Source organism: Callithrix jacchus, chromosome 5, assembly GCF_049354715.1.
Source record: "Callithrix jacchus isolate 240 chromosome 5, calJac240_pri, whole genome shotgun sequence".
Taxonomy (NCBI): domain Eukaryota; kingdom Metazoa; phylum Chordata; class Mammalia; order Primates; family Cebidae; genus Callithrix; species Callithrix jacchus.
Window position 1 is genome coordinate 104,710,192 of NC_133506.1, and position 26,232 is coordinate 104,736,423.

A 26,232-nucleotide genomic window follows, 5' to 3' on the forward strand; every position below is an offset into this window, starting at 1 on the left:
TCTCAGAAAAAAAAAAAAAAAAAGCCAGGGCCAGGCACGGTGGCTCACACCTGCAATCCCAGCACTTTGGGAGGCCGAGGCCGGTAGATCACCTGAGGTCAGGGGTTCGAGACCAGCCTGACCAACATGGAGAAATCCCATCTTTACTAAAAATAACAAAATTAGCCAGGCATGGTGGCACATGCCTGTAATCCCAGCTATTTGGGAGGTTGAGGCAGGAGAATCGCTTGAACCTGGGAGGCAGATGTTTCAGTGAGGTGAGACCGCACCATTGCACTCTAGCCTGAGCAACAGTGTGAGACTCTGTCTCAGAAAAGAAAGAAAGAAGAAAGAGGAAAGAGAGAGGAAGGAAGGAGGGAGGGAGGGAAGAAAGGAAGGAAAGAAGAAAGGAAGGAAGGAAGGAGGAAAGGAAGGACGAGAAAGGAAGGGATTTGTTCCTAGAGGAAAAAGCATCTAGGACTAGACTCAAAGACATAGGTGTATTCATGCACACACCTTCAGAAGGAAAAGACTGACTTCAAAAGGAAAGGACTGTGCTACATACACCTAGAGTAAACATATGGAGATATTCGAGCACACGCGTTTACAGAGACTACAGATGCAGGCACATACCTGCACGGACTCTGCCTGAAGGCACACAAATACTGACAAGGTGCTTACATGGGCTCACACACAGGATCCAGAGGCAAGCACACAACCCGAAGGGTGATCCTAGGGCCCTTGGGCACATACACATCTAGAGTTCATTCACACACAAGCGTTGCAGATGCATGCACATACCTAGCGTGCACTCCCAGGGTGCCCGTGGACACACGCACCTAAGAGTTCATACAGGCACACACCTAGGGGGCGCTCCCAGGGCCCAAGTGCACACACGCACCTCAAAGGTGTCCACAAAGGCACACGCCCCCAGGACGCCGACGCACGCCTAGGGGGCGCTCGCAGGGCCGGCGCACACCCGCACGCACACACACCCCTGCCCAGCCTCCTGCCCGCCTCCGCCTTCGGAGGCTGACTAGCCCCGGCGCCGTTCCAGGCCTGTGTCGGGCGTATCGGCAGCCGCTTGGCGGCAATCCAGGGCGGCGCGGGGCCTGGGCGGGAACCGGGAGGCGCGGCTGGCATGGAGGCGCTGCTGCTGGGCGCGGGGTTGCTACTGGGCGCTTACGTGCTTGTCTACTACAACCTGGTGAAGGCCCCGCCGTGCGGCGGCATAGGCAATTTGCGGGGCCGCACGGCAGTGGTCACGGGTGAGTGCGGAGGCGGGTGAGTGTGAGCCAGCGGGCGCGCGGAGAGTACGCCGGGCCGGCGGGAGCAGCGGCCCTCCAGGCTCAGCTCAGCTCTGCTTTCTCCCGCGGTCCGCAGGCGCCAACAGCGGCATCGGGAAGATGACGGCCCTGGAGCTGGCCCGCCGGGGAGCACGCGTGGTGCTGGCCTGCCGCAGCCGGGAGCGCGGGGAGGCTGCTGCCTTCGACCTCCGCCAGGTGAGGGGCGGCGGGGGCGCGTGGGACTGTGAGCCGAGAACCCGCCGGGACACAGACAAGCCAGCAAAGCGGCTGCGGAGGATCCGGGTCCGGGAAGGAGAATGCGGCGCGGGCGGCTCAGCGCGAAGAGGGGGTGCACGGAGCGCTGAGGTCACCCAAGGAAGGCGCACCAGAGCCGAGTCGGGGGAGGGCTTCCTGAAGGCCGTAATTGCAGTTCTGAGACGTTTAACGTTCAGTAGGATTTGAGTTAATGAAGATTAGTAGGGAAGGGAACAGCAGAGGGCACAGCATAAGCAAAGGCCCTGAGGCAAGAAAGCTTGACTGATCTGAGAATCTGAGAAAAAGATTAAATGTGGCTAGAGCACAAAGTATGGGGAAGATGGGCAAATGACAGGGCTGGAGCCATTCTAGAGCCTGTTGAGAAGCTTGGAATTTATTGATGGGGCAGCAGAGACCAGCGGACAGTAGGTCTCATGAACAGCCCTCAGTAGGCTCAGGACTGGCAGAATAGCCTTTGAAACGAACCCCTTTGTGGCTGCCTGGAGCCTGGAGTGGAGGGGGAAGAACAGGTGAAAGAAGACCAGTGAGAAGTCTCTTAGAGATTTTAGGGTAAATGGTAATGGGGAAAGTGGATGATAATAATAATAGCAAATACCTACCCAGTGCTGCTGGAGTGTATTTTACTCATGTTAACTCCTTTCATCCTCACAACAGCTCGGTGAGATTGGTACTGTTATTATTATTCCCTTTATGCAGTGAGAGAACTGAGGCCCAGAGAGATTAAGTATCTTGCCCAAGGTCACACTCTAGTAAAAGACTAGGTCAGGATTTGAATCCACACGCTTATCTATGACACTGTAAGACACAGGGGCAGATTTTTGTAAACAGTAGGAGATGGACTCTCAGAATTTGGTGCCTGGGGAGAGGGAAGAGGAGAGAGGTGCCTGGTGACAAGCCCAGCCCTTGCCGCTCCACAGGAGAGTGGGAACAATGAGGTCATCTTCATGGCCTTGGACTTGGCCAGTCTGGCCTCCGTGCGGGCCTTTGCCACTGCCTTCCTGAGTTCTGAGCCACGGTTGGACATCCTCATCCACAATGCCGGTGAGGGGCAGCAGGCCCTGCAGGGGGGTGGTGGGTGGCCAGGGGCAGTTGCCCCCTCCAGTGGGGCCCTGCTGGGGCCAGTGGACACATGGGAAGGATGCCCCCTATTCCAATCTCACAGATAGGGATGCCAAGGCTGCATAGCTCCTTCTAGAGCAGCCGCTCACACCTGGCCTCTGCCCCAGGGATCAGTTCCTGTGGCCGGACCCGCGAGGCATTTAACCTGCTGCTTCGGGTGAACCACATCGGTCCCTTTCTGCTGACACATCTGCTGCTGCCTCGCCTGAAGGCATGTACCCCTAGCCGAGTGGTGGTGGTGGCTTCAGCTGCCCACCGGCGAGGACGCCTCGACTTCAAACGCCTGGACCGCCCAGTGGTGGGCTGGCGGCAGGAGCTGCGGGCATATGCTGACAGTAAGCTGGCTAATGTACTGTTTGCCCGGGAGCTTGCCACCCAGCTTGAGGGCACTGGCGTCACCTGCTATGCAGCCCACCCAGGTGAGGTCTGGTTCTTTGACTCCTGATTCCCCTCTCCCTTCTTTGCCCCATCCTGTGCCCGCCCCCACACCATTTCCACCTCCCTGCCCCCCAGCCCTCATTGAGTCACAGAATCTCAGGGCAGGAAGGAAGCATGGTCCAAGGAGAGACCTGTTCCTTGCTGATCTTGGAAGCAGGCTCTACTGGTTTAGGTTCTTCTCACACCATAAGCCTAGGTGCTGAGCCCTGGGGCAGGGGTGGTAATGGCCATGAATAAGACCTGGATTCCCACCCCCAGGAGCCATCTGCACTGACTGAACTGACTATAATATGATGATGATGATAGCTAATAATTATTCATTCATCCAAGAAGCATTTACTGAGTACCTACTATGTATCAGGCATTATTTGCAGTGCTGAGGATATAGCAGTGAACAAAACAAAGACCCTGCCCTCATAGAGTTTGCATTCTAGTTTGGAGGAGAGGGAGACAGCCTATAAATAAATATATATACTATGAGGAGTAGTGATAGAGCGCTGTAAGGAAAGAGGAAGCACGGCAAGTGGCAAATGGAATGGGAATATGGAGTGGCAGTCAAGGAAGACATATATCCATAAAGGCAACATTTGAACAGAGGCCTAAAAGATACTGAGATGCCCAAAAAGAGAGAGAAAGGCGCAAAAATAAGTGCAAAGGGGCCAGACGTGGTGGCTCATGCCTGTAATCTCAGCATTTTGGGAGCCCGAGGCTGGCGGATCACTTAAGGTCAGGAGTTCAAGACCAGCCTGGCCAACATGGTGAAACCGTCTCTAATAAAAATACAAACAATTAGCTGGGCATAGTGGTGGGTGCCTCGAATCCCAGCTACTCAGGAGGCCGAGGCAGGAGAATTGCTTGAACCCAGGAGGTGGAGGTTGCAGTGAGCCGAGATCATGTCGATGCACTCCAGCCTGGACGGCAGAACGAGACTCTGTCTCTAAAAAAAAAAGTAAGTGCAAAGGCCCTCAGGCAGAAGTTCCTGGTGTGCTTGAGAAAGGCTAGTGTGGAGAGAATAGCAAGAGGTGAAGTCAAAGAGAAGCACCAGGTCCTGTAGGGTTTGGAGGGAGGTCCACTGTAGGCATTCTGGCTTTTACTCTTGAGTGAGATAATTGGAGATCCAGAGGTAGGCTTTGTCTTATGGAAGAGGTTCTACCAGGATAACAATATCTGCCATATTCATATTACCATACCACATTTTAGATAGTCACTGCCTAAGGCTTATTAGTAATTATAATAGTGACGATCACAATTAACCTTTATTAACCCTTTATTATACTCCATATCCCTAATGTCCAAAACAGTGGCTGGTATACTGCAAGTACTTAGTAAATGCTGCTTAAACAAGGGACAGGACTTGAGCTAGAAGAAAAGGTGGAGAGAGACTGAGAATTTTTTCAGGCATGGGACACAGCATGAACAAAATCTGGGATATGGGGTGTACAAGTAGTTTGGATGGAAGGGAAGAGGCTTCATGCAGGAAATGAGTGAAGTCATCTTGCAGAAGCCCTGAATACCTGGTAAATACTACCCTGGTTTCCACTGAATCAGATTCTCTCCCTGGTCTCCTAGCTCTGTCCCAACTCTTTTTTTTTTTTTAAAGAGATAGAGTTTCACTGTTGCCCTGACTGGTCCCAAAAAGCTAGGTTCAAGCGATCCTCCTGCTCCTCCTCTCCAGTAGCTGTGACTATAGATGCATAGCACTGCACCTAGTCCAACTCCTTTCCTTCTTCCTGCCTACAGGGCCTGTGAACTCGGAGCTGTTCCTGCGCCATGTTCCGGGATGGCTGCGCCCACTTTTGCTCCCATTGGCTTGGCTGGTGCTCCGGGCACCCAGAGGAGGTGCCCAGACACCCCTGTACTGTGCTCTACAAGAGGGCCTCGAGCCCCTCAGTGGGAGATATTTTGCCAACTGCCATGTGGAAGAGGTGCCTCCAGCTGCCCGAGATGACCAGGCAGCCCATCGGCTATGGGAGGCCAGCAAGAGGCTGGCAGGGCTTGGGCCTATGGAGGATGCTGAACCAGATGAAGACCCCCAGCCTGAGGACTCAGGGGCCCCATCTTCTCTGAGCTCCCCCAACCCTAAGCAGCCCACAGTTTCTGAATCCTACCCTAACCCTCAGAGCTCACCAGATTTGTCTAAGATGACACGCCGAATTCAGGCTAAAGTTGAGCCTAAAACCCAGCTCTGCTAACCCTAAGGCCAGGATGCTTTCCATGGAACTTTATGGCCCTTGAAAACCTCGGATGTGTGCCAGGCCATGCCCTGGACACTGACGGGTTTGTGATCTTGACCTCCATGGTTACTTTCTGGGGTCCCAAGCTATGCCCTGGACATCTTTTTCTGGTTGAAGGAATAATGGGTGATTATTTCTTTCTGAGAGTGACAGTAACCCCAGATGGAGAGATAGGGAGTAATATGCTAGACCCTGTGCTTCTTGGGAATTTGGATTTAGTATTTCCAGGCCCCACCCTCGTTCATTCTAATCAGCTCTGGAGCAGAGGCAGGGAGCTTGCAATGTGATACACTGCCAACATTGAGAATTAGTGAACCGAGCCCTTTGCAACCATCTAGCTAGGTAAATTACCCCCATGTTCTTGAAACGGGATTAGGCGCCCAATCTAAGGGATTCGCCTAAGGTCTCACAGCGAGTAGAAGCAGGGCCTGGGATTTGATCCCAGGGCTTCGAGCTCAGGGCCGACTGCCATAAGATAGGTGCTAGGAAGTGAGTCAAGGCAGGGCAGTTGGTATCGAGGTGCCTCATGGGAGTAAGGGGACTCCTGGGCGGCTGCAGGCAGGCCTGGGGCTATCTGCATCTGGAGCCCCTTAGAATAAAGCGCATTGACCGCCCAGGATGCGCTCGTTCCTGCCTCAATGCGCCGGCCCCGCCCTCCGCCGCCACACTTCCGGCGGGGCTGCGACCACAGAGGGGCGCGGGCGAGCGGGCAGCCGGCCGCTGAGGGTGGCGGGATAGGCTGGGCGCGGCCGGCGCTTCGGACCCGCTACTGCTGTCCGGGTCTCTGTGGTCCTGAGGGCCCTCCGTGCCGCCGGCGCTATGGGCAATTGCCACACAGTGGGGCCCAACGAGGCGCTGGTGGTTTCAGGTGAGGGGGCGGCGAGGGAGGTGGGCGCTGTGGAGGGTGCTCGGTGTGGATGCATGGCTGGGGAGGGCACGGGGAAGACCTGGGCCTGAGTCTACCGCGCCGCACAGGGCGCTGGTCCCCAGGAGAGACCCCCCTGTGCTCATGCTTTCCTTGCTGCGTGAGCTCCCCCTCCCGCTGCGTGTTTTCTAGTGTTTGCTTCTCCTCCCCATCCCCCTCCCTAGGCCGGGCCTCCCCCTCACGGGCTCCACCGTGAGCTTGGGGTTCCCGAACTGAAGTCGCGGGGTTCCGTGAGAGAGGGAGCTGGTGGTTCCGGGAACGCAGAGGTTTGGCTGGATTCCACCGCTCGGGACTGGGACGGGTCGCGCAGCCCTGGAGGGCAGGTGCCTGTAGGGGAGGGGCCCTGAGACATAGGTCCTTTCTCTGGGCACAGTCTGACCCGTTAATTCCGAGCAGGCTGGGGCTTGTTGGGGATTACCGGCATTGCCCGCCCAGGCGACGCGGGTGCGGCCTCTACAGGTTGGGAAACCCGGCTCTGGGCTGTGCAGCTCGGGATTGCAAAATGCTGCAAGCTCCAGAATTTCTGTCAAGGTGGGGCTTGGGGACTGCAGTAATGGAGAAAATGAGTTGCTATTGAGATTTTATATTGGGGTGCTTTGGGAAGCGACTGACACCTTGCAAGCCACCAGATTGTGCAGCTCCTGACTCTCAGGAGCTGGGGGAGGGGGTCCTGGTGCCTGACAGTTTGACGGCCTGGAGCTGGAGGAATTTCTCTTGTCTGTCTTCCCACTATCAGTGCTGAGTTTTTCAGCCTGCGTGCAGATTTGGTAGAAGTGGCTACAGAAGAAATAGAAGGAGGTAGAAGCCCTGAGCCAGGCCTTATAGCTGCCATCCCTTGGAAAGGTATGATAAGTCCACTGGGAATTTTCATTCCAAAACATGGCTTCTGGGTCACTTTGAATCTCAAAATCAATCTAATAAGTACCCTACCCCCCTGAAGACCAGAAGTAGCCTTGGGGACAGGAGGGAGACCCCCAGAGAACACTGAGGCCAGACTTGCCCCTCTATAAGACCTAGACCTGTCTCCCAGTCCCCACCCTTACAGAAGGCTTTTAGAGACCAGAATCTGCACTGCACTTTTGTTTTTCTTGTGGAATTTTCTTCAGGAAACCCAAACTCTGGGCTGAAAAGACAAAAGCTCCAATTCCATCTTTGTGAAAAATCTTGAGACTGAGGGCCAAAAAGTGCCCCAGAGATGGGCTGCTCTGTGCCTTCCAGCTACCGAGAACCTGCTCTTCTGAACAGAAGTCAATGTAGTTAGCTTCAAAGCTATGTTAGGGGTGAAAAGAGGAGGCCATGCTGAGAACTGAGGATGCTGGAGTCAGGGAAGCAGAGAAGGCAGGGGGATAATGCCTGGCGTAATGGTGCCTTGGGATTTGAGATGATCAAGCTGAGATGCAGCTCCCTCTTGGGTGTGGACTCGCAAGAGCAGAGCAACTGCTCCCACCCCTGCTCCCACCTTTCTGCTTTGCTCTTTGGACCTCCATCTAGGTCCAGAGGCATCTCACCCAGCCCAATTTCAGAAGGAGGATGCTAATCATCTCAAAGTCATCTTTTCCATCCTTTCTTAATGTCTAACTCCCTCCTTCAGTTTGTAACATAAAACTTCTTTTCTCTCTACTTTTGAAAATTTTAAAGGGGAATCATTTTCTTTTTTTTTGAGACGGAGTTTCGCTGTTGTTACCCAGACTGGAGTGCAATGGCACAATCTCAGCTCACCGCAACCTCCACCTTCTGGGTTCAAGCAATTCTCCTACCTCAGCCTCCCAAGTAGCTGGGACTACAGGCGCACACCACCATGCCCAGCTAATTTTTGTATTTTTAGTAGAGACGGGGTTTCACCATGTTGACCAGGATGGTCTCGATCTCTTGACCTCATGATCCACCTGCCTCGGACTCCCAAAGTGCTAGGATTATAGGCGTGAGCCACTGCACCTGGCCAATCTTTTTCATTTTTAAAGGGGACTTCTTTTCATGGGTCAGGGTTGGGGGTAAGGTTTGAGAAAGCACAATTTTATTTTCTCTCATCCATTGAAATTTAGTGTTTTCTGTGATTATGAATATTGGCAACAATTCATGATAGTATTAGCAGGCATTTTCCTAACACACTAGTTATTGCTGGTACCTTGAAAATCATTGGCCAGTGCAGTGGCTCGCACCTGTAATGCTAGCACTTTGGGAGGCTGAGGCAGGCGGATCACCTGAGATCAGGAGTTTGAGACTGGCCTGGATAGCATGATAAAAACCTGTTTCTACTAAAAATACAAAAAATTAGCCAGGCATGGTGGCGTGTGCTGGTAATCCCAGCAGCTACTCAGGCAGCTGTGGCAGGAGAATCACTTGAACCCGGGAGGCGGAGGCTGCAATACGCCAAGAGTGTTCCATTGAACTCCAGCTTGGGAAACAAGAGCAAACTCTGTCTCAAAAAAAAAAAAAAAAAAAGGAAACCATTTACACGCCTCTGTATTTTGAAATTAAGCTAGTAATTAAATCTACCACTAGATCTTACTATTTAATGTATTAATAAAGAAGGACATATTACTGTATTACACATTTGGTTGTTTTAAATTTTGATAACTTTCAATATAATTTCTTATGTATTTATTTTATGAATTTATAAATATTCTTGGCCAGACTCATGCCTGTAATTCCAGCAATTTGAGAGCCTGAGGAAAGATGGATCACTTGGAGGCCAGGAATTTGAGACTAGCTTGGGCAACATGGCAAAACTCTGCCTCTACCAAAAAAAAAAAAAAAAATAGCCAGGACTGGTGGCACATATGTGGTCCCAGCTACTCCAGAGGCGGACGTGGGAGTATCGCTTGAGCTCAGGAAGCAGAGGTTGCATTGAGCCAAGATCATACCACTGTACTCCAGCCTGGGCAACAGAGTGTACCCTGTCTCAAAAAATAAATAAATAGATAGATAGATAAACAAATATTCTTGAGGAGGGGTCCTTAGACATTGCTGGATTGCTAAAGGGGTGTGTAGCTCAAAAAAGGCTAAAACCCTCTAGTAGGATATGGACTTTTATTTTTATATTTTTTTCTTTTGAGACACAGTCTTGCTCTGTCACCCAGGCTACTAGAGTGCAGTAGCACAATCACAGGTTGCAGCCTCCACCTCCCAGGCTCAAGCAAGCCTCCCACCTCAGCCTCCCAAGTAGCTGAGACTATAATTGTGCACCACCACACTTAGTTGTTTTTTTTTTTCTCTCTCTTTTAAAACAAGGTCTTGCTCTGTTGCCCAGGCCAGAGTACAGTGATTCAACTTGACTCTGCAATCTCTACCTACCAGGTTCAAGCAATTCTCATGCCTCAGCCTCCCGAGTAGCTGGGATTACAGATGCACGCCACCATGCCCAGCTAAGTTCTATATTTTTAGTAGAGACGGGGCTTCACTGTGTTGGCTAGGCTGCTCTCAAACTCCTGGCCTCAAGTCATCAGCCCACCTCAGGCTCCTGAAGTTCTGGGATTACAGGTGTGAGCCATCATGCCTGGCTGCTAATTTTTAATTTTTTGTAGAAATAGGGTCTCCCTGTGTTGCCTAGGCTGGTCTTAAACTCCTAGGCTCAAGCAGTCCTCCCACCACAGCCTCACAAAATGCTGGAATTACAGGCATGAGCCACCATGCCCAGCCAAGATACAGACTTCTTGACTAGTAGGAAGAAGGTGGGCTGGGCACAGTGGCTCACACCTGTAATCCCAGCACTTTGGGAGACCGAGGTGGGAGAGTAACTTGAGGCCCAGAGTTTGAGACCAGCCTGTGCAACATAGCAAGACCCTGTCTCTACAAAAACAGTTCTTTTTAATTAGGCAGGCGTGGTGGGTGGTGTATGGAAGGCTGAGGCTGGAGAATCACTTGAGCCCATGAGTTCAAGGCTGCAGTGAGCTATGATCACACCACTGCACTCAGCTTAGGTGACAGAGCACAACACTGTCTCAAAAACAAAAGAAGGTGGAGGAGAGCCAGGAAGGGCAGGGGGTGCTCCTGAGAGGACAGAGTGGTGGGCTGTGTCCTTGGGAGGAGCTAAGGGGGTGGAACAGAGGTTATCGTAAGGTATTTTGTGGTTCTTCAGCTTAATTACGGAAAAGGAAAGCAAGTTGGCTTAGAAAGAGTGAGGTACAAGTAGGAGAAACTTCTAGGTCTTGAGATGAGTAAGAGTTAGGGAAGTCAAGGAAGAGGCACCTAACTGGCCTCTTGGGAGGGCTGCTCAGGCTGAGTGACAGAAAGCTGACAGGAAGTTGCCTTTCCGGGAGGATGCTGGTCGGGGCAGGGCAATTTGGCAGTTCCAGCTTCCTGTTGTTTCTACCCCTGGGAACCTGGCCATGTTGCTCTTGGCCAAGGCCCAGCTTGAGCTGTGGCAGCCTGCTCCCCAAGTCAAAGAATAAGTTAAAGGTAAAGGATGGCCTGGGCACGGTGGCTCATGCCTGTAATCCCAGCACTTTGGGAGGCCGAGGAAAGCAGATCACCTGAGTTTAGGAGTTCAAGACCAGCCTGGCCAACATGGCAAAACCCTTGTCTACTGAAAAAAAATTAGCCAGATATGGTGGTGGGTGCCTATAATCCCAGCTACTCAGGAGGCTGAGGCAGGAGAATCGCTTCAACCCTGGAGGTGGAGGTTGCAGTGAGCTGAGTTCGTGCCACCACACTCCAGCCTGGGCAACACAGCGAAACTCCGTCTAAAAAAAAAAAAAAGGGCCAGGCGCAGTGGCTCATGCCTGTAATCCCAGCACTTTGGGAGGTGATGGCAGGTGGATCATGAAATGAAGAGATCGAGACCATCCTGGCCAACATGGTGAAACCCTGTCTCTAAAAATACAAAAATTAGCTGGGCATGGTGGCACATGCCTGTAGTCCCAGCTACTCAGGAGGCTGAGGGAGGAGAATCACTTGAATCCCAGAGGTGGAGGTTGCGGTGAGCTGAGATTGCACTACTGCACTCTAGCCTGGATGACAGAGCAAGACTCCATCTCAAAAAAAAAAAAAAAAGTAAGCTAAGGGGTGGCCATCTATACTGTCCATCCCCCACCCCACCTCCTCATCCTACCCCCTACCACTACCACCTTCCCACTGCATATTTTGAGAAGTCCCCTGGAGCTAGCCCAAGGTAGCCATGCCCCAGCCCCCACCAAGCCAGAAGATCTAGAATAAGCTGTGATTTTTGGCACCCTTCCAGTTTCACTTGATCCTGAGATGGTTTGGGTTTCAGATTGAGTGCTTGTCCTCAGATGCCACCCTATTCTACCTCCCAGGTCAGAAAAGCCTGGAATGGCTTACCTTGAACAGCAGCCCTGTAAGCAGGTAGTTCCACCTCAGCAAAACAGATATCCAAGACCCCCTCTTACTGTTCCCTGCCCACACTGTGGGGCTGCTCTTTGATCCCTGAACCTCTGGCTTTGCTTCTGGAACTTCATGCATGGCAGCAGACCCAGAAAACTGAGTTACCTGCCTGTTAAGCAGTATTAGATGCCAGCTCTCCAACCTTTCAAGCCTTCCCCACTGGGGGTGGGGTGGAGCAGGTCTTTGTTCCCTTGCCTCCACCCACCCAAAATTTGTCCCTAGTTTCCTGTTCTCTCCATAGTGTCTGTTTCTATCATTGTCCTCACCACCCACTCAAACCCAGACTGTAGAGCTGCACTACCCAATGTGGACACTAGCCACAGGTAACCATTTAAATTAATCAAATAAAAAATTCAGGCTCGCCAGGCATGGTAGCTCACAACTGTAATCCCCTCACTTTGGGAGGCTGAGGCGGGTGGATCACCTCAGGTCAGGAGTTCAAGACCAGCCTGACCAACATGGTGAAACCTCATCTTAAAAAAAAAAAAAATTCAGGCTGGGCACGGTGGCTCACACCTGTAACCCCAGCAGTTTGGGAGGCCGAAGTGGGAGCCTCATGGGGTCAGGAGATGGAGATCATCCTAGCTAACATGGTCAAACCCTGTTTCTACTAAAAGAACAAAAAATTAGCTGGAGGTGGTAGCACACACCTGTAGTCTTAGCTACTTGGGAGGATGAGGCAGGAGAATCACTTGAACCCTAGAGGCAAAGGTTGCAGTGAGCCGAAATCATGCCACTGCACTCCAGCCTGGGCAACAAAACGAGAATTCGTCTCAAAAAAATAAAATACAGGGGGCCGGACACTGTGGCTCACGCCTATAATCCCAGCACTTTGGGAGGCCGAAGCGGGTGGATCACGAGGTCAAGAGATTGAGACCATCCTGGTCAACAAGGTGAAACCCCGTCTCTACTAAAAATACAAAAATTAGCTGGGCATGGTGGTGCACGCCTGTAGTCCCAGCTACTCGGGAGGCTGAGGCAGGAGAATTGCTTGAATCCAGGAGGCAGAGGTTGCGGTGAGCCAAGATCATGCCATTACACTCCAGCCTGGGTAACAACAGTGAAACTCCGTCTCAAAAAAAAATTCAGTTCCCCAGTCATACTAGTCTCATTTGAAGTGCACAACAGTTGCATATTGCTAGAGGCTGCTGTACTGCACAGTGTAAACACAGAAGAAGATATAGAACATTCCTACCCTCTCAGAAAGTTGTCTTGGATAAGACTGCTCTAGAAGTTGTCTGCCCATATCAGCCACCATGCCTTGCCTGGGTTACTGCAAGAGGTTTCTACCCAGTGTCCCTGATCCCAGTGTCTTCCTCCTCGTGCAAAGTGGCATGTTTCTCAAGGGTAACCTGGCTTCCTGTCACACAGCTCCTTGGCCTGACGTACAAGACACTGTGTGATCTGCCCTCTGCCCCCGCCTCCACTTGCCTTGTTCCCTGCTGTGAGGGAACTAACCCAACTGTATGAAACTCCCCCAGACCCTTGACCTGGGGAATCAAACAACCTTTTGAGGTTGGGTTAGAAAACCTAACTTTGTGAAGATGGAAATGATAATGCTTGGCTGGTCTCAGTGGCTCACACCTGTAATCCCAGCATTTTGGGAGGCCAAGGCATGTGAATCGCTTGAGCCCAGGAATTCGAGACCAGCCTGGGCAATGTGGTGAAACCCTGTCTCCACAAAAAATCAGCCAGCCCTGGTGGCATATACATGTGGTTCCGGCTCTCAAGAAGCTAAGGTGAGAGGATCGATTGAGCCCAAGAGATCAAGGCTGCAGTGAGCCGTGATCGCACCACTGTACTCCAGCCTGGGCAACAGAATGAGACCCTGTCTCTAAAAAAGAAAAGAAAAGAAAAGAAAAGAAAACACTCTGGTTTTTCCCAGATCATGTATTTTCTTTGAATTCTGTTTCCTGTACATTTTTTTGCACTGCAAGTTAACTACCTGTCCAGTTTTATGAAGGTTTCCTTGAACTTGATAAGGAATTTTGGCATTAACGAAAGTTTACCACAAGAATCTCAAGAATTGATTTTTTTCATTTCTGTATAGGGAACATGTCTACAGCATGGATCTGGGTTGTGGCTGAATTAGATATTCTGTATAGTTGACACACTGTTTCCCAAGAACCACTTCCTTTTTAGGCCTTTTTGCTTTCTCTTCACTTAGCCCATTGGCACCACAAGTTAGCATTTGTTTTCGTTTTTTTTTTTGAGACGGAGTTTTGCTGTTGTTACCCAGACTGGAGTGCAATGGCACAATTTTGGCTCACTGCAACCTCTGCCTTCTGGGTTCAAGCAATTCTCCTGCCTCAGCCTCCCAAGTGGCTGGGACTACAGGCGTGCACCACCGTGCCCAGCTAATTTTTGGATTTTTAGTAGAGACGGGGTTTCACCTTGTTGACCAGGATGGTCTCGATCTCTTGACTCCGTGATCCACCTGCCTCGGCCTCCCAAAGTGCTGGGATTATAGGCATGAGCCACTGCGCCCGGCCACAAGTTAGCATTTGTTTCGAGGCCTAGCCTTCACCCACTCCCATGAGAGGAACAAAGTCATTCTGAATATTCTGGAACTAGAGAACCAGCCTCACTGAGATGTATCTGCTAGGCAGAAGAGCAAGCCCCACCACCTTGACTGGAAGACTATTCCTTCCTTCCCACAAGCCCCACAGTGTGGCTCCCCTCTGCGTTCCCTCTCTATCTACACCCACCGTGATAACAGGTGAACTGCAGGGCATACTTTTTTTTTTTTTAAAGACAGGATTTCACCATGTTGGCCAGGCTGGTGTTGAAATCCTGACCTCAGATGATCTGCCTGCCTTGGCCTCCCAAAGTGCTGAGATTACAGGCGTGAGCCACCACGCCCAGCCAGGGCATACTTTTTTATCGAATGAATTAATTAAAAATGGAAGCTGGACCAGGCACAGTGGCTCATGCTTATTATCCCAGCACTTTGGGAGGCTGAGGTGGGCCAATCACGAGGTCAGGAGTTCAAGACCTTGTCTCTAATAAGAATACAAAAATTAGCCCAGCACGATGGTACGTACGTGCCTGTAATCCCAGCTGCTCGAGAGGCTGAGGCAGGAGAGTTGCTTGAACCCAGGAGGCTGAGGTTGCAGTGAGCCAAGATCACACCATTCTACTTCAACCTGGGTGACAGAGCAGGACTCCATCCTGAGAAGAAAAAATTTAGTTGGGTGTGGTAGCATGAGCCTGTATTCCCAGCTACTCAGGAGGCTGAGGAAGGAGAATCGCTTGAACCCAGGAAGTGGAAGTTGCAGTGAGCCAAGATTGCATCACTGTACTTCATTCAGCCTGTCCACAGCGAGATTCCCTCTCAAAATAAAAATTAAAAAATAATGGGCTGGGTTCAGTGGCTCACACATGTAATCTCAGCACTTTGGGAGACCAGGGTGGGCAGATCACCTGAGGTTGGGAGTTCGAGACCAGCCTGACCAACATGGAGAAACCGGGTCTCTAATAAAATACAAAATTTAGCTGGGTGTGGTAGTGCATGCCTGTAATCCCAGCTACTCAGGGAGTCAGGAGAATTGCTTGAATGTGGGAGGCAGAGGTTGTAGTGAGCTGAGATTGCACCATTGCACTCCAGCCTGGGCAACAAGATCAAAAACTCTGTCTCTCTTTTTTTTTTTCTCTCTCTCTCTCTTTTTTAATTCTTTTTTTTCTTTTTCTTTCTTTTTTTTTTTTTTTTTTTTTGAGACGGAGTTTCGCTGTCATTACCCAGACTGGAGTGCAATGGCACAATCTCAGCTCACCGCAACCTCCACCTTCTGGGTTCAAGCAATTCTCCTACCTCAGCCTCCCAAGTAGCTGGGACTACAGGTGTGCACCACCATGCCCAGCTAATTTTTGTATTTTTAGTAGAGACGGGGTTTCACCATGTTGACCAGGATGGTCTCAATCTCTTGACCTCGTGATCCACCTGCCTCGGCCTCCCAAAGTGCTGGGATTATAGGCATGAGCCACCGCGCCTGGCCTAATTCTTTTTTTTTTTTTTTTTTCTTTTCAATAGTTTAACCCCAAGTTAATTCCAACTGTCTAAAAAAAAAAAAAAAAAAGGGTGGGGGGAAGCTGGCCTGGTGAGGTGGCTCACACCTGTTATCCTAGCACTTTGGGAGACCAAGGTAGGCATATTGCCTGAGGCCAAGAGTGTGAGACCAGCCTGACCAACATGATGAAACTCTGTTTCTAATATTAATATAAAAATTAGCCGGGTGTGGTATGGTAGGCATGTATGTAATTCCAGCTACTCAAGAGACTGAGGTAGGAGAACTGCTTGAGCCTGGAGGCAGAGGTTGCAGTGAGTCAAGATCATGCCACTGCACTCCAGCCTGGGTGACAGAATGAGACTTTATTTGACAAAAAGAAGTGGGGGAAGCTTTTCCAGATCACCTCTGCCCATTGTCTTGCTCTGTTCTGTTCTCTGTAAGCACTTACATTCTCAACTATTCATTGGGTATCCTTCTCTTTATGTAAATTGCCTGTGTACCAAGCTAGATTTTAAGTCCCATAACGGCAGGGAGAACTTCTCTCTCATTTGTGTGTAACCTCGGCACGAGGCACCCAACAGTAGACGTTGTCAAGTATCAGAGCAGGTAAAGGACAAAATTTGCTATCAGTGGGCTGGGGAGTAGACAGACCCAAGAACCAACTGACTTGGGGTGGTTTGCTTTGCTCCCCAGGGGGCTGTTGTGGTTCCGACTATAAACAGTACGTGTTTGGCGGCTGGGCCTGGGCCTGGTGGTGTATCTCCGACACTCAGAGGTAAGCACCTGGGGGCTCTAGAACCTGTCATGGAGTGGGCCAGGGAGAGAGGGACTTATAGCATTCTTCTGCTTTACCCCAAGGGTCAGCTAGAACATCTACCATTTCCACATTCCATTCTGGTAGGCGGGGCCTTCTAAGAAGCAGGTGAGATGGATTGGGCAGGGATGCAGGAGACATGTATCAGGAAAGTCTGTCATGGGTGCCCCCTTCTTAGTGGGCATTCTTTTTTCCACTGGAGGTGGCATTACTTCTGTCCCAAAGAACTCAGGGTCATGCCCAGGCAGAATCTTGATTTCCTAATCATAGCTTAAAGTTATTTAAGAAGTCTTTATTATATGCCCAGTTTGGCATGGGCATATAAGAGAGGAAAACCAGGAGAGACCCCATGCACACCTTTACCTATGTAGGCCCTGGGGTAATCCAGGCAGGGACTACGTGGCAGATAATGGATATATACTCAGAAGTGGTCCTGTGACAGTGATGAGTTAGAGACAGGGGTGGGGACGTAACGAATTAGTGCTAGGATCAGGGGTAAGACAGGTCTAGACCTCCTAAATCAGTCTGGAAAGACTGACTAGAGGAAGTGAGTTTTCAGCTCCCCAGAGGGCCCACCATTCAGCTCTACCTTCTGCTGCCTGCAGAGCCCAAGGCAGGGCAGACCTGGCCTCTCCTGCCACCTCATCTCCCACCCAGCAGATGAGGCATGCCAGCTACCTTTCCAGGATCACCCCCTTCCTGATTATGGGAGGTGGAGGGGAGGAGCAGACCCTTCCCAACCAGGACCCAGGCAACAAGGGCAGCAGAGCTGGTGGGCATGTTGCAAGGGGGTCAGTCACCCCACAGGGGAAATCATGGAGATTCCAGTGGAAACCCCCTCTGCCTAGCCCCCACCCATCAGCAGCTCATGTCTGCACTGAGCTGCTAGCACTTGAGGCTCCTGGGAGCCTGAGGACATCTACTAGGATTGGGGGAATGGGAAGCATGGCACAACGGATTAACTTCACTGGTTCCCAGTAACTGCTCCACTCTCCCACCTCTCCCCCCACTTTACCTGGCCAGAGGTGAGTAATATCCAAGGCTCAGATTGTCAGAGTAATCGACAGTGGCCATAGCCTCTACTCGAGAGGATCCTGGACACATCTGAGTGGGCCAGTGGCCTGTCAGAAGCCATGGGGAGCCCTCTCCAGACACACCACCACCCTACACATTGTGCACTCCCAGCACAACAGAGTATCTTGTACAGATGCCTCGACCTGCAGCCAGGCCCACCTGTCCTGTGTGGGTAGCCACTGCTAGGGCAAGTCTCCTGCAGCCCTTTCTCCATATTCTTGGTCCTCTGCTCTCCCTTCTTGCTCCAGGGAGCAGAGCCAGGACAGAAGGGCTGATCCTTTCTGACAGCAGGTTTGGAAGTTAGAGGTAAGGGACCTTGTATCTCTTCCCAGGACACCGACCTCACACCCAGGCTCCACATCCTCCCTGTGGTCCCACTGACTGGGTAGTCTGAGCCAGTAGTCCTTTCCCTCTTATCCCCTTTTCTGGGGTCATCACCTTCCCCAGTCCCCAGCCTACTTGGGGGACATCTCCACAGGCTGGGGCCTTTATGTCCCTAGGCTTTCAGGAGCCTCTCAGGTCAGAGTAGAGGCTTCTAATAGCCTGGATATTCAGCCTCCCTCTCAAGGTCCTTTCTGCAGCTGTCGCGTGCCTTGGGGTCAGCCATTCTTCTTATAGGCTCAGTGACCCATCCTGCTGCACTTTGCTGCTACATCCTATACTACCCCAAGGCCCTGATGTGGGCAGCTCTCTCTTCCTTACCTGAGCAATTCTCCACCCTTGGCATCTGAACTGCAGCCTCCCTTCTTTCCTCCCTGCTACCCTTCATCCCTCCCTCTCCCTATTTCCCTTTCTCCTTCCCCAGAAGAGAGCTTGGTAGGTTCCTGTCTGAGCCAGGTCAAGAGTCCTCTCAGGCCCAAGGATGCTAGTGTTAGAGGCTTGAATGAAGGCAACCTTTGCATGTCTGCATGGCCAGAGCCCCAGGGCTGGCACTGAAGATGACCCTCCCCGGCTTGAGATGGGAGCTGCACATCACCTGCTGTTCCTTCTCACCCCCTCCACCTGCTTCTGCCCCTTCACCCTTGGCCTCTGTCCTCTCTTCCTTCCTCTGATTTAGGGAAACTTTCCATACCGTCCACAGCCTGGCCTCTGCCTAGACAGCCACCCTATACACACACTGCCTAGGGAGGCCTAGCCAGAGAATGAGCCAGAGAGCTTTGAGGCACCTTGATTTCTTTGCCAATAATCTTCTCTCTGCCCCTGGCCAACTTTGGAAATTCCCAGTTAAATTTCTCCCTTATCTCCTGGTTGTCCCTGAGTTTTCCGGCAGGAGCACACTTTCTCCCCCAGCCTTCCTTGACCCCCACATCAGAACATCCAAATTTTCTTTGGGCTTTTCTGGCCTCGCCTTGCCTTCTTAGTGATAGATAGTGCAGACCTGGTGGATTCAGCGTTTGCTAAAGCTCAGGAGTCCCCAGAATAGCCTCCCACTCCCAATTTCTGGAAACACTGGTTTACCTGTGTGAAGACGGTAGGGGCTAAGGCTCAGTCCCCCAGGTTGTTAACAGGATCCCTGGGAAAGTGAGGTGGCAGGCAACCTGGGTGCCCTGTGCATAAGCCTCCCAACCTCATGCCGCAGGCCCAGGGTGGCAGCAGGCATCTTCCCCAGCCCAGCAACTCCTCACTGGAATGGTTTGGGGACTAGAGAAGAGACCAGAGACAGGCCAGCATGGGGGGTCTCTGCTCTCCTGCAGCCCTCGGCTAAGCTGGCAGTTGGGGGTTGGGTTACTGACAGCATGTCTACCCTCCAGGCATCAGGCATCAGTGCTTGTCTGGTAACTACTGTGTGTGTTTGCTGTGTCCCCTCCTCCCCTTCCTTTCCCTACCTCTCCCCAACCCCTGGCTGCTCCTCAGACTGTCTCTGGAGGTTATGACCATCCTGTGTCGCTGTGAGAATATTGAGACGTCGGAGGGGGTTCCACTATTCGTAACAGGGGTTGCACAGGTAATAACCCACCTGCTTCCTCCTCCATGTCTAACCTTCTCTCTTCCTGCCCTTCGGGGCCTGGCAGACAGGAGCCGATGAACTCCCCTCCTAAGAACGTGCCTTTCTCCCTCTCCTCTTTTCTCTCCTCCACTGCCCTGGGTGCCAGGATGGATCCCGGTAGATCCCCAGGTCCCTTGCCCTTGCCTATTGGCCTGCAAGCGGGGAAAGAGTGAGGGATTCTGGAAGCTCTGCCATGTCTGCCAGTTAGTGTCCCAGGATGCCAAGCCTTCATTACCATGCAGCCATAGCTGGTGAAATCTATTCTTGGATCTGGGTGTTAAGTAGCTCCAAATGTTTACTCTGCCATATGTGGGTTCCCCTCTTCATTGCTTCATTCACCAGCTCTCTACTGAGCACCTTCTCAGTTCAAAGCACGTGGACTGCAGGAGTGAACATCAAAAAGCTCCTGCCCCCTCAGAGCCCATGTGCCAGCTGGTTCCCAGGCTGGAAGAGGGCTAAACAGCATCTTCCTCATCCTCTCCCTCTGCATTAAATTGCCCATCAGCCTGCTTAGGCACTCCCTTCTTCACCCATCCTGCCATCTCCAATGGGGAAGGGGACCATCCCCATCTCATTAGCCCTTGTAGCCATGGGAGGTGCAGAGGCCTGAGAGGCTCAGAGCACCTTGTGTGGAAGTAGAGTCCAGGCCTCCCTCAGCACCCCATTTGATGCAGTCCTGTCCCCCTCCAAACCCACTCCTACACTTGTAACATCTGCAAATGCCCAGATCCCTTTTAAGCTGGGTGACTGTGGACCCTGGAGGAATCAGATTGCCTGGCCAGAACAACTGTTTCCAGGATTAACACTCCTTGGCCAAGAGGCTCTAGTGGGACCTCAATCTACATTCCCCATGTGACCCACCCGGGCCTAATACCAGATGTGGGTTTCAAGTCAAAGACTACAGCCAGGTGGAGGGACCAGGCAGGTCTTCCCTGGCAAGGGGCAGGTACAGGATCACTTCCATCTTGGCCCAGCAGTGGGCATACTCCCAGGATGCCAGACAATCAGGCAGAGCTTTCCAGGCAGCTTCCTGGGGCACCCTGGAGTGCTGAGTAGACCAAGGAATGGGTCAGGGCCCCTGCAGGAGGCTCAGATGGCATCCACACTGGCCTGCAGGGCCAGGAGGACCAGCACTGACTTGCTATCCTAGAACATACACACAGCTACACCTGGATTCTCCCCTGCCAACAGCCCAGACCACCCACGGCCACTTCTTTCCACTTCGTTTTTCTCACTATTCCAGCCAGGCTGACTTGAGCAGAGGGTGTGTGCACATACACAGCCCACTTCTACTCCTTCCCCTAGGGCCACCTGCACCCAAGCTCCCCCCCGGCCCACCTCCTTCTCAGACATCTACAGCCCTTTGGAGAGTCCTCCCTCCACCCTTCTCACCAGGACCCAGCTGGAGCCGTGAGGTACTAGACTCTTTCCCAACACTCCCAGGCCCTGGGCCCCCAGACCCATGCCCCTGTTTTGCATTTCTTGGCAGGATTTCCCTAGAGATTATGACGTTGCAGCCCCGCTGCGAGGACGTAGAGACGGCCGAGGGGGTAGCTTTAACTGTGACGGGTGTCGCCCAGGTATAGTAACTCAGCAGCCCCGCGCATGTCCATTGAGCTGCCTGGTCCCGTACTCGGGTTCGGGGGGAGGAGGAGAGGACGGCAGCCAGGGGCAATCTCTCTCCAGCGTCCCAGCCCCGGCAAGTCCCACAAGAGAGGGCGAGTTGGGTCATCGCCACTGGAACTTGCTCACCTGGCCCTTTTGGCCACCCAGTAGGACTAACAGACACCCCTTCTTTCCTCAGCGGGCCCACGAAGGACCGAACCAGTGCTGAGGGCTCCTGGCTCACTAACCCCACCCTCATTCTTTGCAGGTGTTGGAAATGCCAAGCCCCAAAATCCAGGCCTTCCTTGTTCCCTGGGTATGGGGTGGGCGGGATGGGGCCCAGAGAGAGAGGCCATGTGAGGCAGAGGAGCTCTGGACTCTGGGAGTTGGAGGCTGTGTCATATTCCCAGCTGGGGGACTAGTTGGGGGCTTCCTACCCTGATCTACCTCTCAGCTTCACAGGGCAGCGAGGTTCAGCCATGCTGTAGGCCTCGGCGAGGGGTTGGCTGAGTACCTCGAAAAGGAGAGGCACCCTTGGTCACATCCCCTGACCCTCTCCTGCCCTGTCTAGGCTCTTTCCGTCTCTGTCTTTGTTCCTATTGCTCATTCTCCTTGTCATACTCTTTGCCCCTCAGCCCGAGGGTCTCCCATGTGTTGGAAGCCTGCAAAGGAGGAATTGGCTGGTGAGGGGACAGTGAGCTGGAGGAGTGGGGAGACAAGCCCCGAATGCCCAGGAGAGGCCGTGGCAGGGCCTGGGGCTGCCAGCGCAGTGAAGTTTCTCAGTATTAGGAAGTCCTTGTGCTGCTGTCTCCCCACTAGAGGCCTCAGACAGATTCCAGCCCCCAGGGCCTCCAGGTCTGAAAAAAGGAGGGAAGCGGGTACAGCCACCACCCTGCCTACCTGTGGGTCTGGGGCCTCTGTCTGCCTCACTCCAGCCTGACTGAAGCGCCTCTGTCATCACTGGCAGGTGAAGATCATGACAGAGAAGGAACTCCTGGCCGTGGCTTGTGAGCAATTCCTGGGTAAGAATGTGCAGGACATCAAAAACGTCGTCCTGCAGACCCTGGAGGGACATCTGCGCTCCATCCTCGGTGAGGCCCTGTCCAGCCTTTGAGGAGCTTCATGGGGTTCCTAAGCCAGGGCAGGGGAGGGGTGCAGAGCTTGGCAGGGGGCCTCTTTCACTGGGGTTTCAAGGTAAAACATTTTTCCTCAAGTATTTCATTTTAAAACTTCAGGTAACTTGAGTGGAGAGGCCATTGGGTGGGCTGGGCCTAGGGGGGCTGTCAGTCTGCTCAGGAACCTGGTGCTGCTTGGGACACTTCTCGTCCAGCCTGGACTCTGCAGCAGGAGGCCCAGTGTTAAATGCTGTTGAGAAGATACTCCAGGAAGGCCCAGCTCAGACTGCAGCATCCCTGCATGCACCCAACCTCTCCATGCATGCCTCCTCCCTTCCCCAGCTGGCTGGGTCCCTGGGGAACCAGCCCCTGATCTCTCTGCCTCCAGGGACTCTGACAGTAGAGCAGATTTATCAGGACCGGGACCAGTTTGCCAAGCTGGTGCGGGAGGTGGCAGCCCCTGACGTTGGCCGCATGGGCATTGAGATCCTCAGCTTCACCATCAAGGTACTGTGTGATGGGAAGCTGTATCTCCTAGTGTCCATCTGGGAGAAGGTGGCTTGGCTAGAGGAGCACCTTTGTGCCTCTAGCTGCTCCTTTGAGCTTATGATACCCTCTTTCCTCCCCAGGACGTGTATGATAAAGTGGACTATCTGAGCTCCCTGGGCAAGACACAGACTGCTGTGGTACAGAGAGATGCTGACATTGGTGTGGCCGAGGCTGAACGGGACGCAGGCATCCGGGTCCGTGGGTTCAAGGATGGGAAACTCAGGGGTGATAGGACCATGCTCACTTAGGGGAGCTTTACTCACTTGCCCCTTCTGCCTGCAGGAAGCTGAGTGCAAGAAGGAGATGCTAGATGTAAAGTTCATGGCAGACACAAAGATCGCCGACTCTAAGCGAGCCTTTGAGCTGCAAAAGTCGGCCTTCAGTGAGGAGGTTAACATCAAGGTGAGCAGCCTGAGGGCATCCTGGGTTGGGGCTTAGGGATCAGGACTTGGTGACCAGCTTCTAAGGTGCCAGTCACCCTCTTGCCACAGACAGCTGAGGCCCAGTTGGCCTACGAGCTGCAGGGGGCCCGTGAGCAGCAGAAGATCCGGCAGGAAGAGATTGAGATTGAGGTTGTGCAGCGCAAGAAGCAGATTGACGTGGAGGCGCAGGAGATCCTGCGCACGGACAAGGAGCTCATTGCTACGGTGCGCCGGCCCGCTGAGGCCGAGGCCCACCGGATCCAGCAGATCGCCGAGGGTGAAAAGTGAGAGCCGCCCAGGTGCCGGTCGGGGCTTAGTCAGGCTCCTCTGCCTTCTACTGTCCTGACCACAGTTTGGAAGCCACTTCTCCCACCTCCACCATGTCTGCTTACTCACTGTGAAGTGAGAATAACCCCATATTCCCTTGAGGGTCCTAGATAAAGGAGGCTCCAGTGCCTAGTGTAGTGCATGGGAATAAAAGGCATCCTGGTTTTTCCCCTCCCACGTACAGCTGGGAGCTGGTGGCCTCTCCCTGGCCAGAGCCAGAAGGCTAGGCCACCCCCGCCCTTCAAATGTCTCCCACCCCTGACAGCCCCAGAGCAGAGGGTTTGAAGGTTTACTGGCCCCCAGGCAAGGCTTGCGGGGACCCTGGTACGTCCCACTAATCCTGCCCGGCCTGGTCTCCCCCAGGGTGAAGCAGGTCCTCTTGGCACAGGCAGAGGCTGAGAAGATCCGCAAAATCGGGGAGGCGGAGGCAGCAGTCATTGAGGCGATGGGCAAGGCGGAGGCTGAGCGGATGAAGCTCAAGGCAGAAGCCTACCAGAAATACGGGGATGCAGCCAAGATGGCCTTGGTGCTGGAGGCCCTGCCCCAGGTGAGGCTTCCACCCAGGCGGGTCCCAGGGTTCAGGTGTCCCTGCTTGATTGACTAGCTAGGCAAGTGCCAGAACTTCCCTGGGCTTTGCGAGTGACACAGGGACAGGTGGCTAAAAGGGGGGCCAGGCACGGTGGCTCAAGCCTGTAATCCCAGCACTTTGGGAGGCCGAGGTGGGTGGATCACGAGGCAAGAGATCGAGACCATCCTGGTCAACATGGTGAAACCCCATCTCTACTAAAAATACAAAAATTAGCTGGGCATTGTGGCATGTGCCTATAATCCCAGCTACTCCAGAGGCTGAGGCAGGAGAATTGCCTGAACCCAGGAGGCAGAGGTTGCGGTGAGCCGAGATCGCGCCATTGCACTCCAGCCTGGGTAACAAGAGCAAAACTCTGTCTCAAAAAAAAAAAAAAAAAGAAGGGTTAAAAGAGAAGTGTCCTGTCCCCCTGTAGGGCAGGAACCCTACAACAGGCCTAAGCCATCCCTGACCCACAGAGCCTCTCTTACCATGCTAGACTAAGGGCCACCCAGGCTGCTTTGGGGTTGGAGTGAGTTGAGGAAGGGAGGGAGAGAGATGCTGGACTGGGCTGGGGACGGAGTCAGCTCCAACCAGTCTCTCCTCCCACTCTTACCTCCTAGATTGCTGCCAAAATCGCCGCTCCACTTACCAAAGTCGATGAGATTGTGGTCCTCAGTGGGGACAACAGCAAGGTCACATCAGAAGTGAACCGACTGCTGGCCGAGCTGCCTGCCTCTGTGCATGCCCTCACGGGCGTGGACCTATCTAAGGTGTGTGCCTGCCCAGCTGCAGCAGTGGGGTTGCCTGGGCAGCCCATCGGACAGGCCCAGGCAGAGTGGTCCTGGGCTCTGGAGCCTCATGGCATCTCCCATCCTTGCAGATACCCCTGATCAAGAAGGCCACCGGTGTCCAAGTATGAGGCTCCTGCAGGCCCACTCTCTTCGGCAGCCACCCAGTCCTCCCTTCAGCACCCGTTTTAATCCCACAGGAACAACGGGAATGTTACTGACTCTGGTGCCTTATCTTGAAGGGACCAGAAGTGCTGTGTGTTCAGGCCATCTCTGGCTGTCTTCCTATCTCTCCTGTCTCTGTCCACCTCCTCCTCTTCCTCTCCTTTACCCCACGTTCACTGCCACTTTCATCAGGTTTGTCTCATCTCCCTGTGTATCTTCCTTTGTCTTTTTCTTTCCCCCCATGCACATCATGTAGTATAAGCTGAAGATGTTTATTACAATTACTCTCTGTCTATGGGGGGTGGCCCCACTGCTCCTCAGAATCCTGGTGCCTTGAAGTTCTCTGTGTATCTGTCCGTCCTCCCTATGGCCCTGGCCAGAACTCAGCATGGGCAGGGGTTCTGGGTAGGACGGTCACTGTCCCCTCTCCTGGACTGGTCTTCCCAGCCCTAAACCCTGCCCCAGGAAGCCCACAACCTCACCTGCTGCTGCCCCTCTAGGCCTGGGCAGCCATGGCCTGTAGGGTCCAGAGCCACTGTCCTTCCCCTCATCTGCCCCAGGCCCCGGCTGGCACTCATACCCTGTACTCTCTCCCCCACCCTAAGGGCACAGAGGCAAGGCCTCCTGCCTACAGCAGCTTCCTCAGTTTCTTACTGCCTTAGGAGGCCCCTGCTTGTGCTCAGGGAAGGACTCTTCATGGGCATGTTCCTGCTGGGGCAGTGGGGCTTGGTTCCAACTCTGCTAAGTTTTCTGAGATCAGGGTCCAGCCCTGTTGGGGACAGAAAAGTATGTAGACCTTCCTGCTAGGGCTGCAGTGTCCTGGGTTTTGGGCCCTTCCAGTGGGCAAGGCTGTGCCAACCCTGTAAAGAATCAAGTGCTGTAGCCTGGCCAGACCCCAGAGCCCTTGTGCTATCTTTCTGCCTGGCCAGAGTGATAGGATTCCAGTCATGAGGAAGCAGCCCAATCCTCTGCCTCCTTGCTCCAATGGAGTCAGAAGAGCCCAGGACACAAGCGTCCTGGCAGGGGTGCTGTGGGTGTCCAGTGGTCCCGGCTCCCCACCCTGGCTCTGCCCCAGCCTGTGTAGCTCTTCCTGCATGTGGATGCTGCATGTCTGGTCTGGGGCTTGGATGTTGCACTGCCCCACTGCCTGTCCCTTCTGGTAAAATAAAGATCTCTTAATGCCCACGCCAGCATTGTGTCTTCTGTGAGGA

The 26,232-nt window shown here is 53.1% G+C and overlaps 2 protein-coding genes across 17 annotated transcripts; both read left to right on the top strand.

Moving 5' to 3' along the window:
• Window positions 1–966: 966 nt before the first annotated feature.
• DHRS13 (dehydrogenase/reductase 13) lies at window positions 967–5,946 on the top strand. The gene is made up of 5 exons (XM_002748349.6): window positions 967–1,247; window positions 1,363–1,481; window positions 2,459–2,582; window positions 2,768–3,079; window positions 4,839–5,946. The coding sequence occupies exons 1-5, from the start codon at window positions 1,121–1,123 to the stop codon at window positions 5,288–5,290; spliced, it is 1,134 nt and encodes a 377-aa protein (XP_002748395.2). The 5' UTR covers window positions 967–1,120; the 3' UTR covers window positions 5,291–5,946.
• FLOT2 (flotillin 2) lies at window positions 5,854–26,206 on the top strand. Of its 16 annotated transcripts, none has more exons than XM_078373960.1 (14): window positions 5,997–6,200; window positions 6,422–6,580; window positions 6,994–7,100; window positions 16,301–16,382; window positions 19,350–19,440; window positions 20,972–21,062; window positions 22,055–22,178; window positions 22,591–22,709; window positions 22,832–22,945; window positions 23,034–23,153; window positions 23,243–23,457; window positions 23,864–24,047; window positions 24,689–24,838; window positions 24,949–26,206. In XM_078373960.1, exons 6-14 carry the CDS (start codon window positions 20,988–20,990, stop codon window positions 24,985–24,987), a joined length of 1,140 nt encoding a protein of 379 aa, XP_078230086.1. In that variant the 5' UTR covers window positions 5,997–6,200; window positions 6,422–6,580; window positions 6,994–7,100; window positions 16,301–16,382; window positions 19,350–19,440; window positions 20,972–20,987; the 3' UTR covers window positions 24,988–26,206. The 16 variants fall into 16 exon arrangements, with proteins under 16 accessions (XP_008995410.1, XP_008995409.1, XP_035156814.1 ...); XM_078373959.1 differs by having other exon boundaries at window positions 6,422–6,523; XM_078373957.1 differs by lacking the exon at window positions 19,350–19,440.
• Window positions 26,207–26,232: the final 26 nt, after the last annotated feature.

Coding starts and splice junctions, on each gene's coding strand:
- DHRS13 (XM_002748349.6), top strand. CDS start 1,121: ATGGAGGCGCTGCTGCTGGGCGCGGGGTTGCTACTGGGCGCTTACGTG. Junction 2,583..2,767: donor CATCCTCATCCACAATGCCG/GTGAGGGGCAGC, acceptor CCTCTGCCCCAG/GGATCAGTTCCTGTGGCCGG. Junction 3,080..4,838: donor CTGCTATGCAGCCCACCCAG/GTGAGGTCTGGT, acceptor TCCTGCCTACAG/GGCCTGTGAACTCGGAGCTG.
- FLOT2 (XM_008997162.5), top strand. CDS start 5,971: ATGCGCCGGCCCCGCCCTCCGCCGCCACACTTCCGGCGGGGCTGCGAC. Junction 22,946..23,033: donor AACGGGACGCAGGCATCCGG/GTCCGTGGGTTC, acceptor TTCTGCCTGCAG/GAAGCTGAGTGCAAGAAGGA. Junction 24,839..24,948: donor CGGGCGTGGACCTATCTAAG/GTGTGTGCCTGC, acceptor CCATCCTTGCAG/ATACCCCTGATCAAGAAGGC.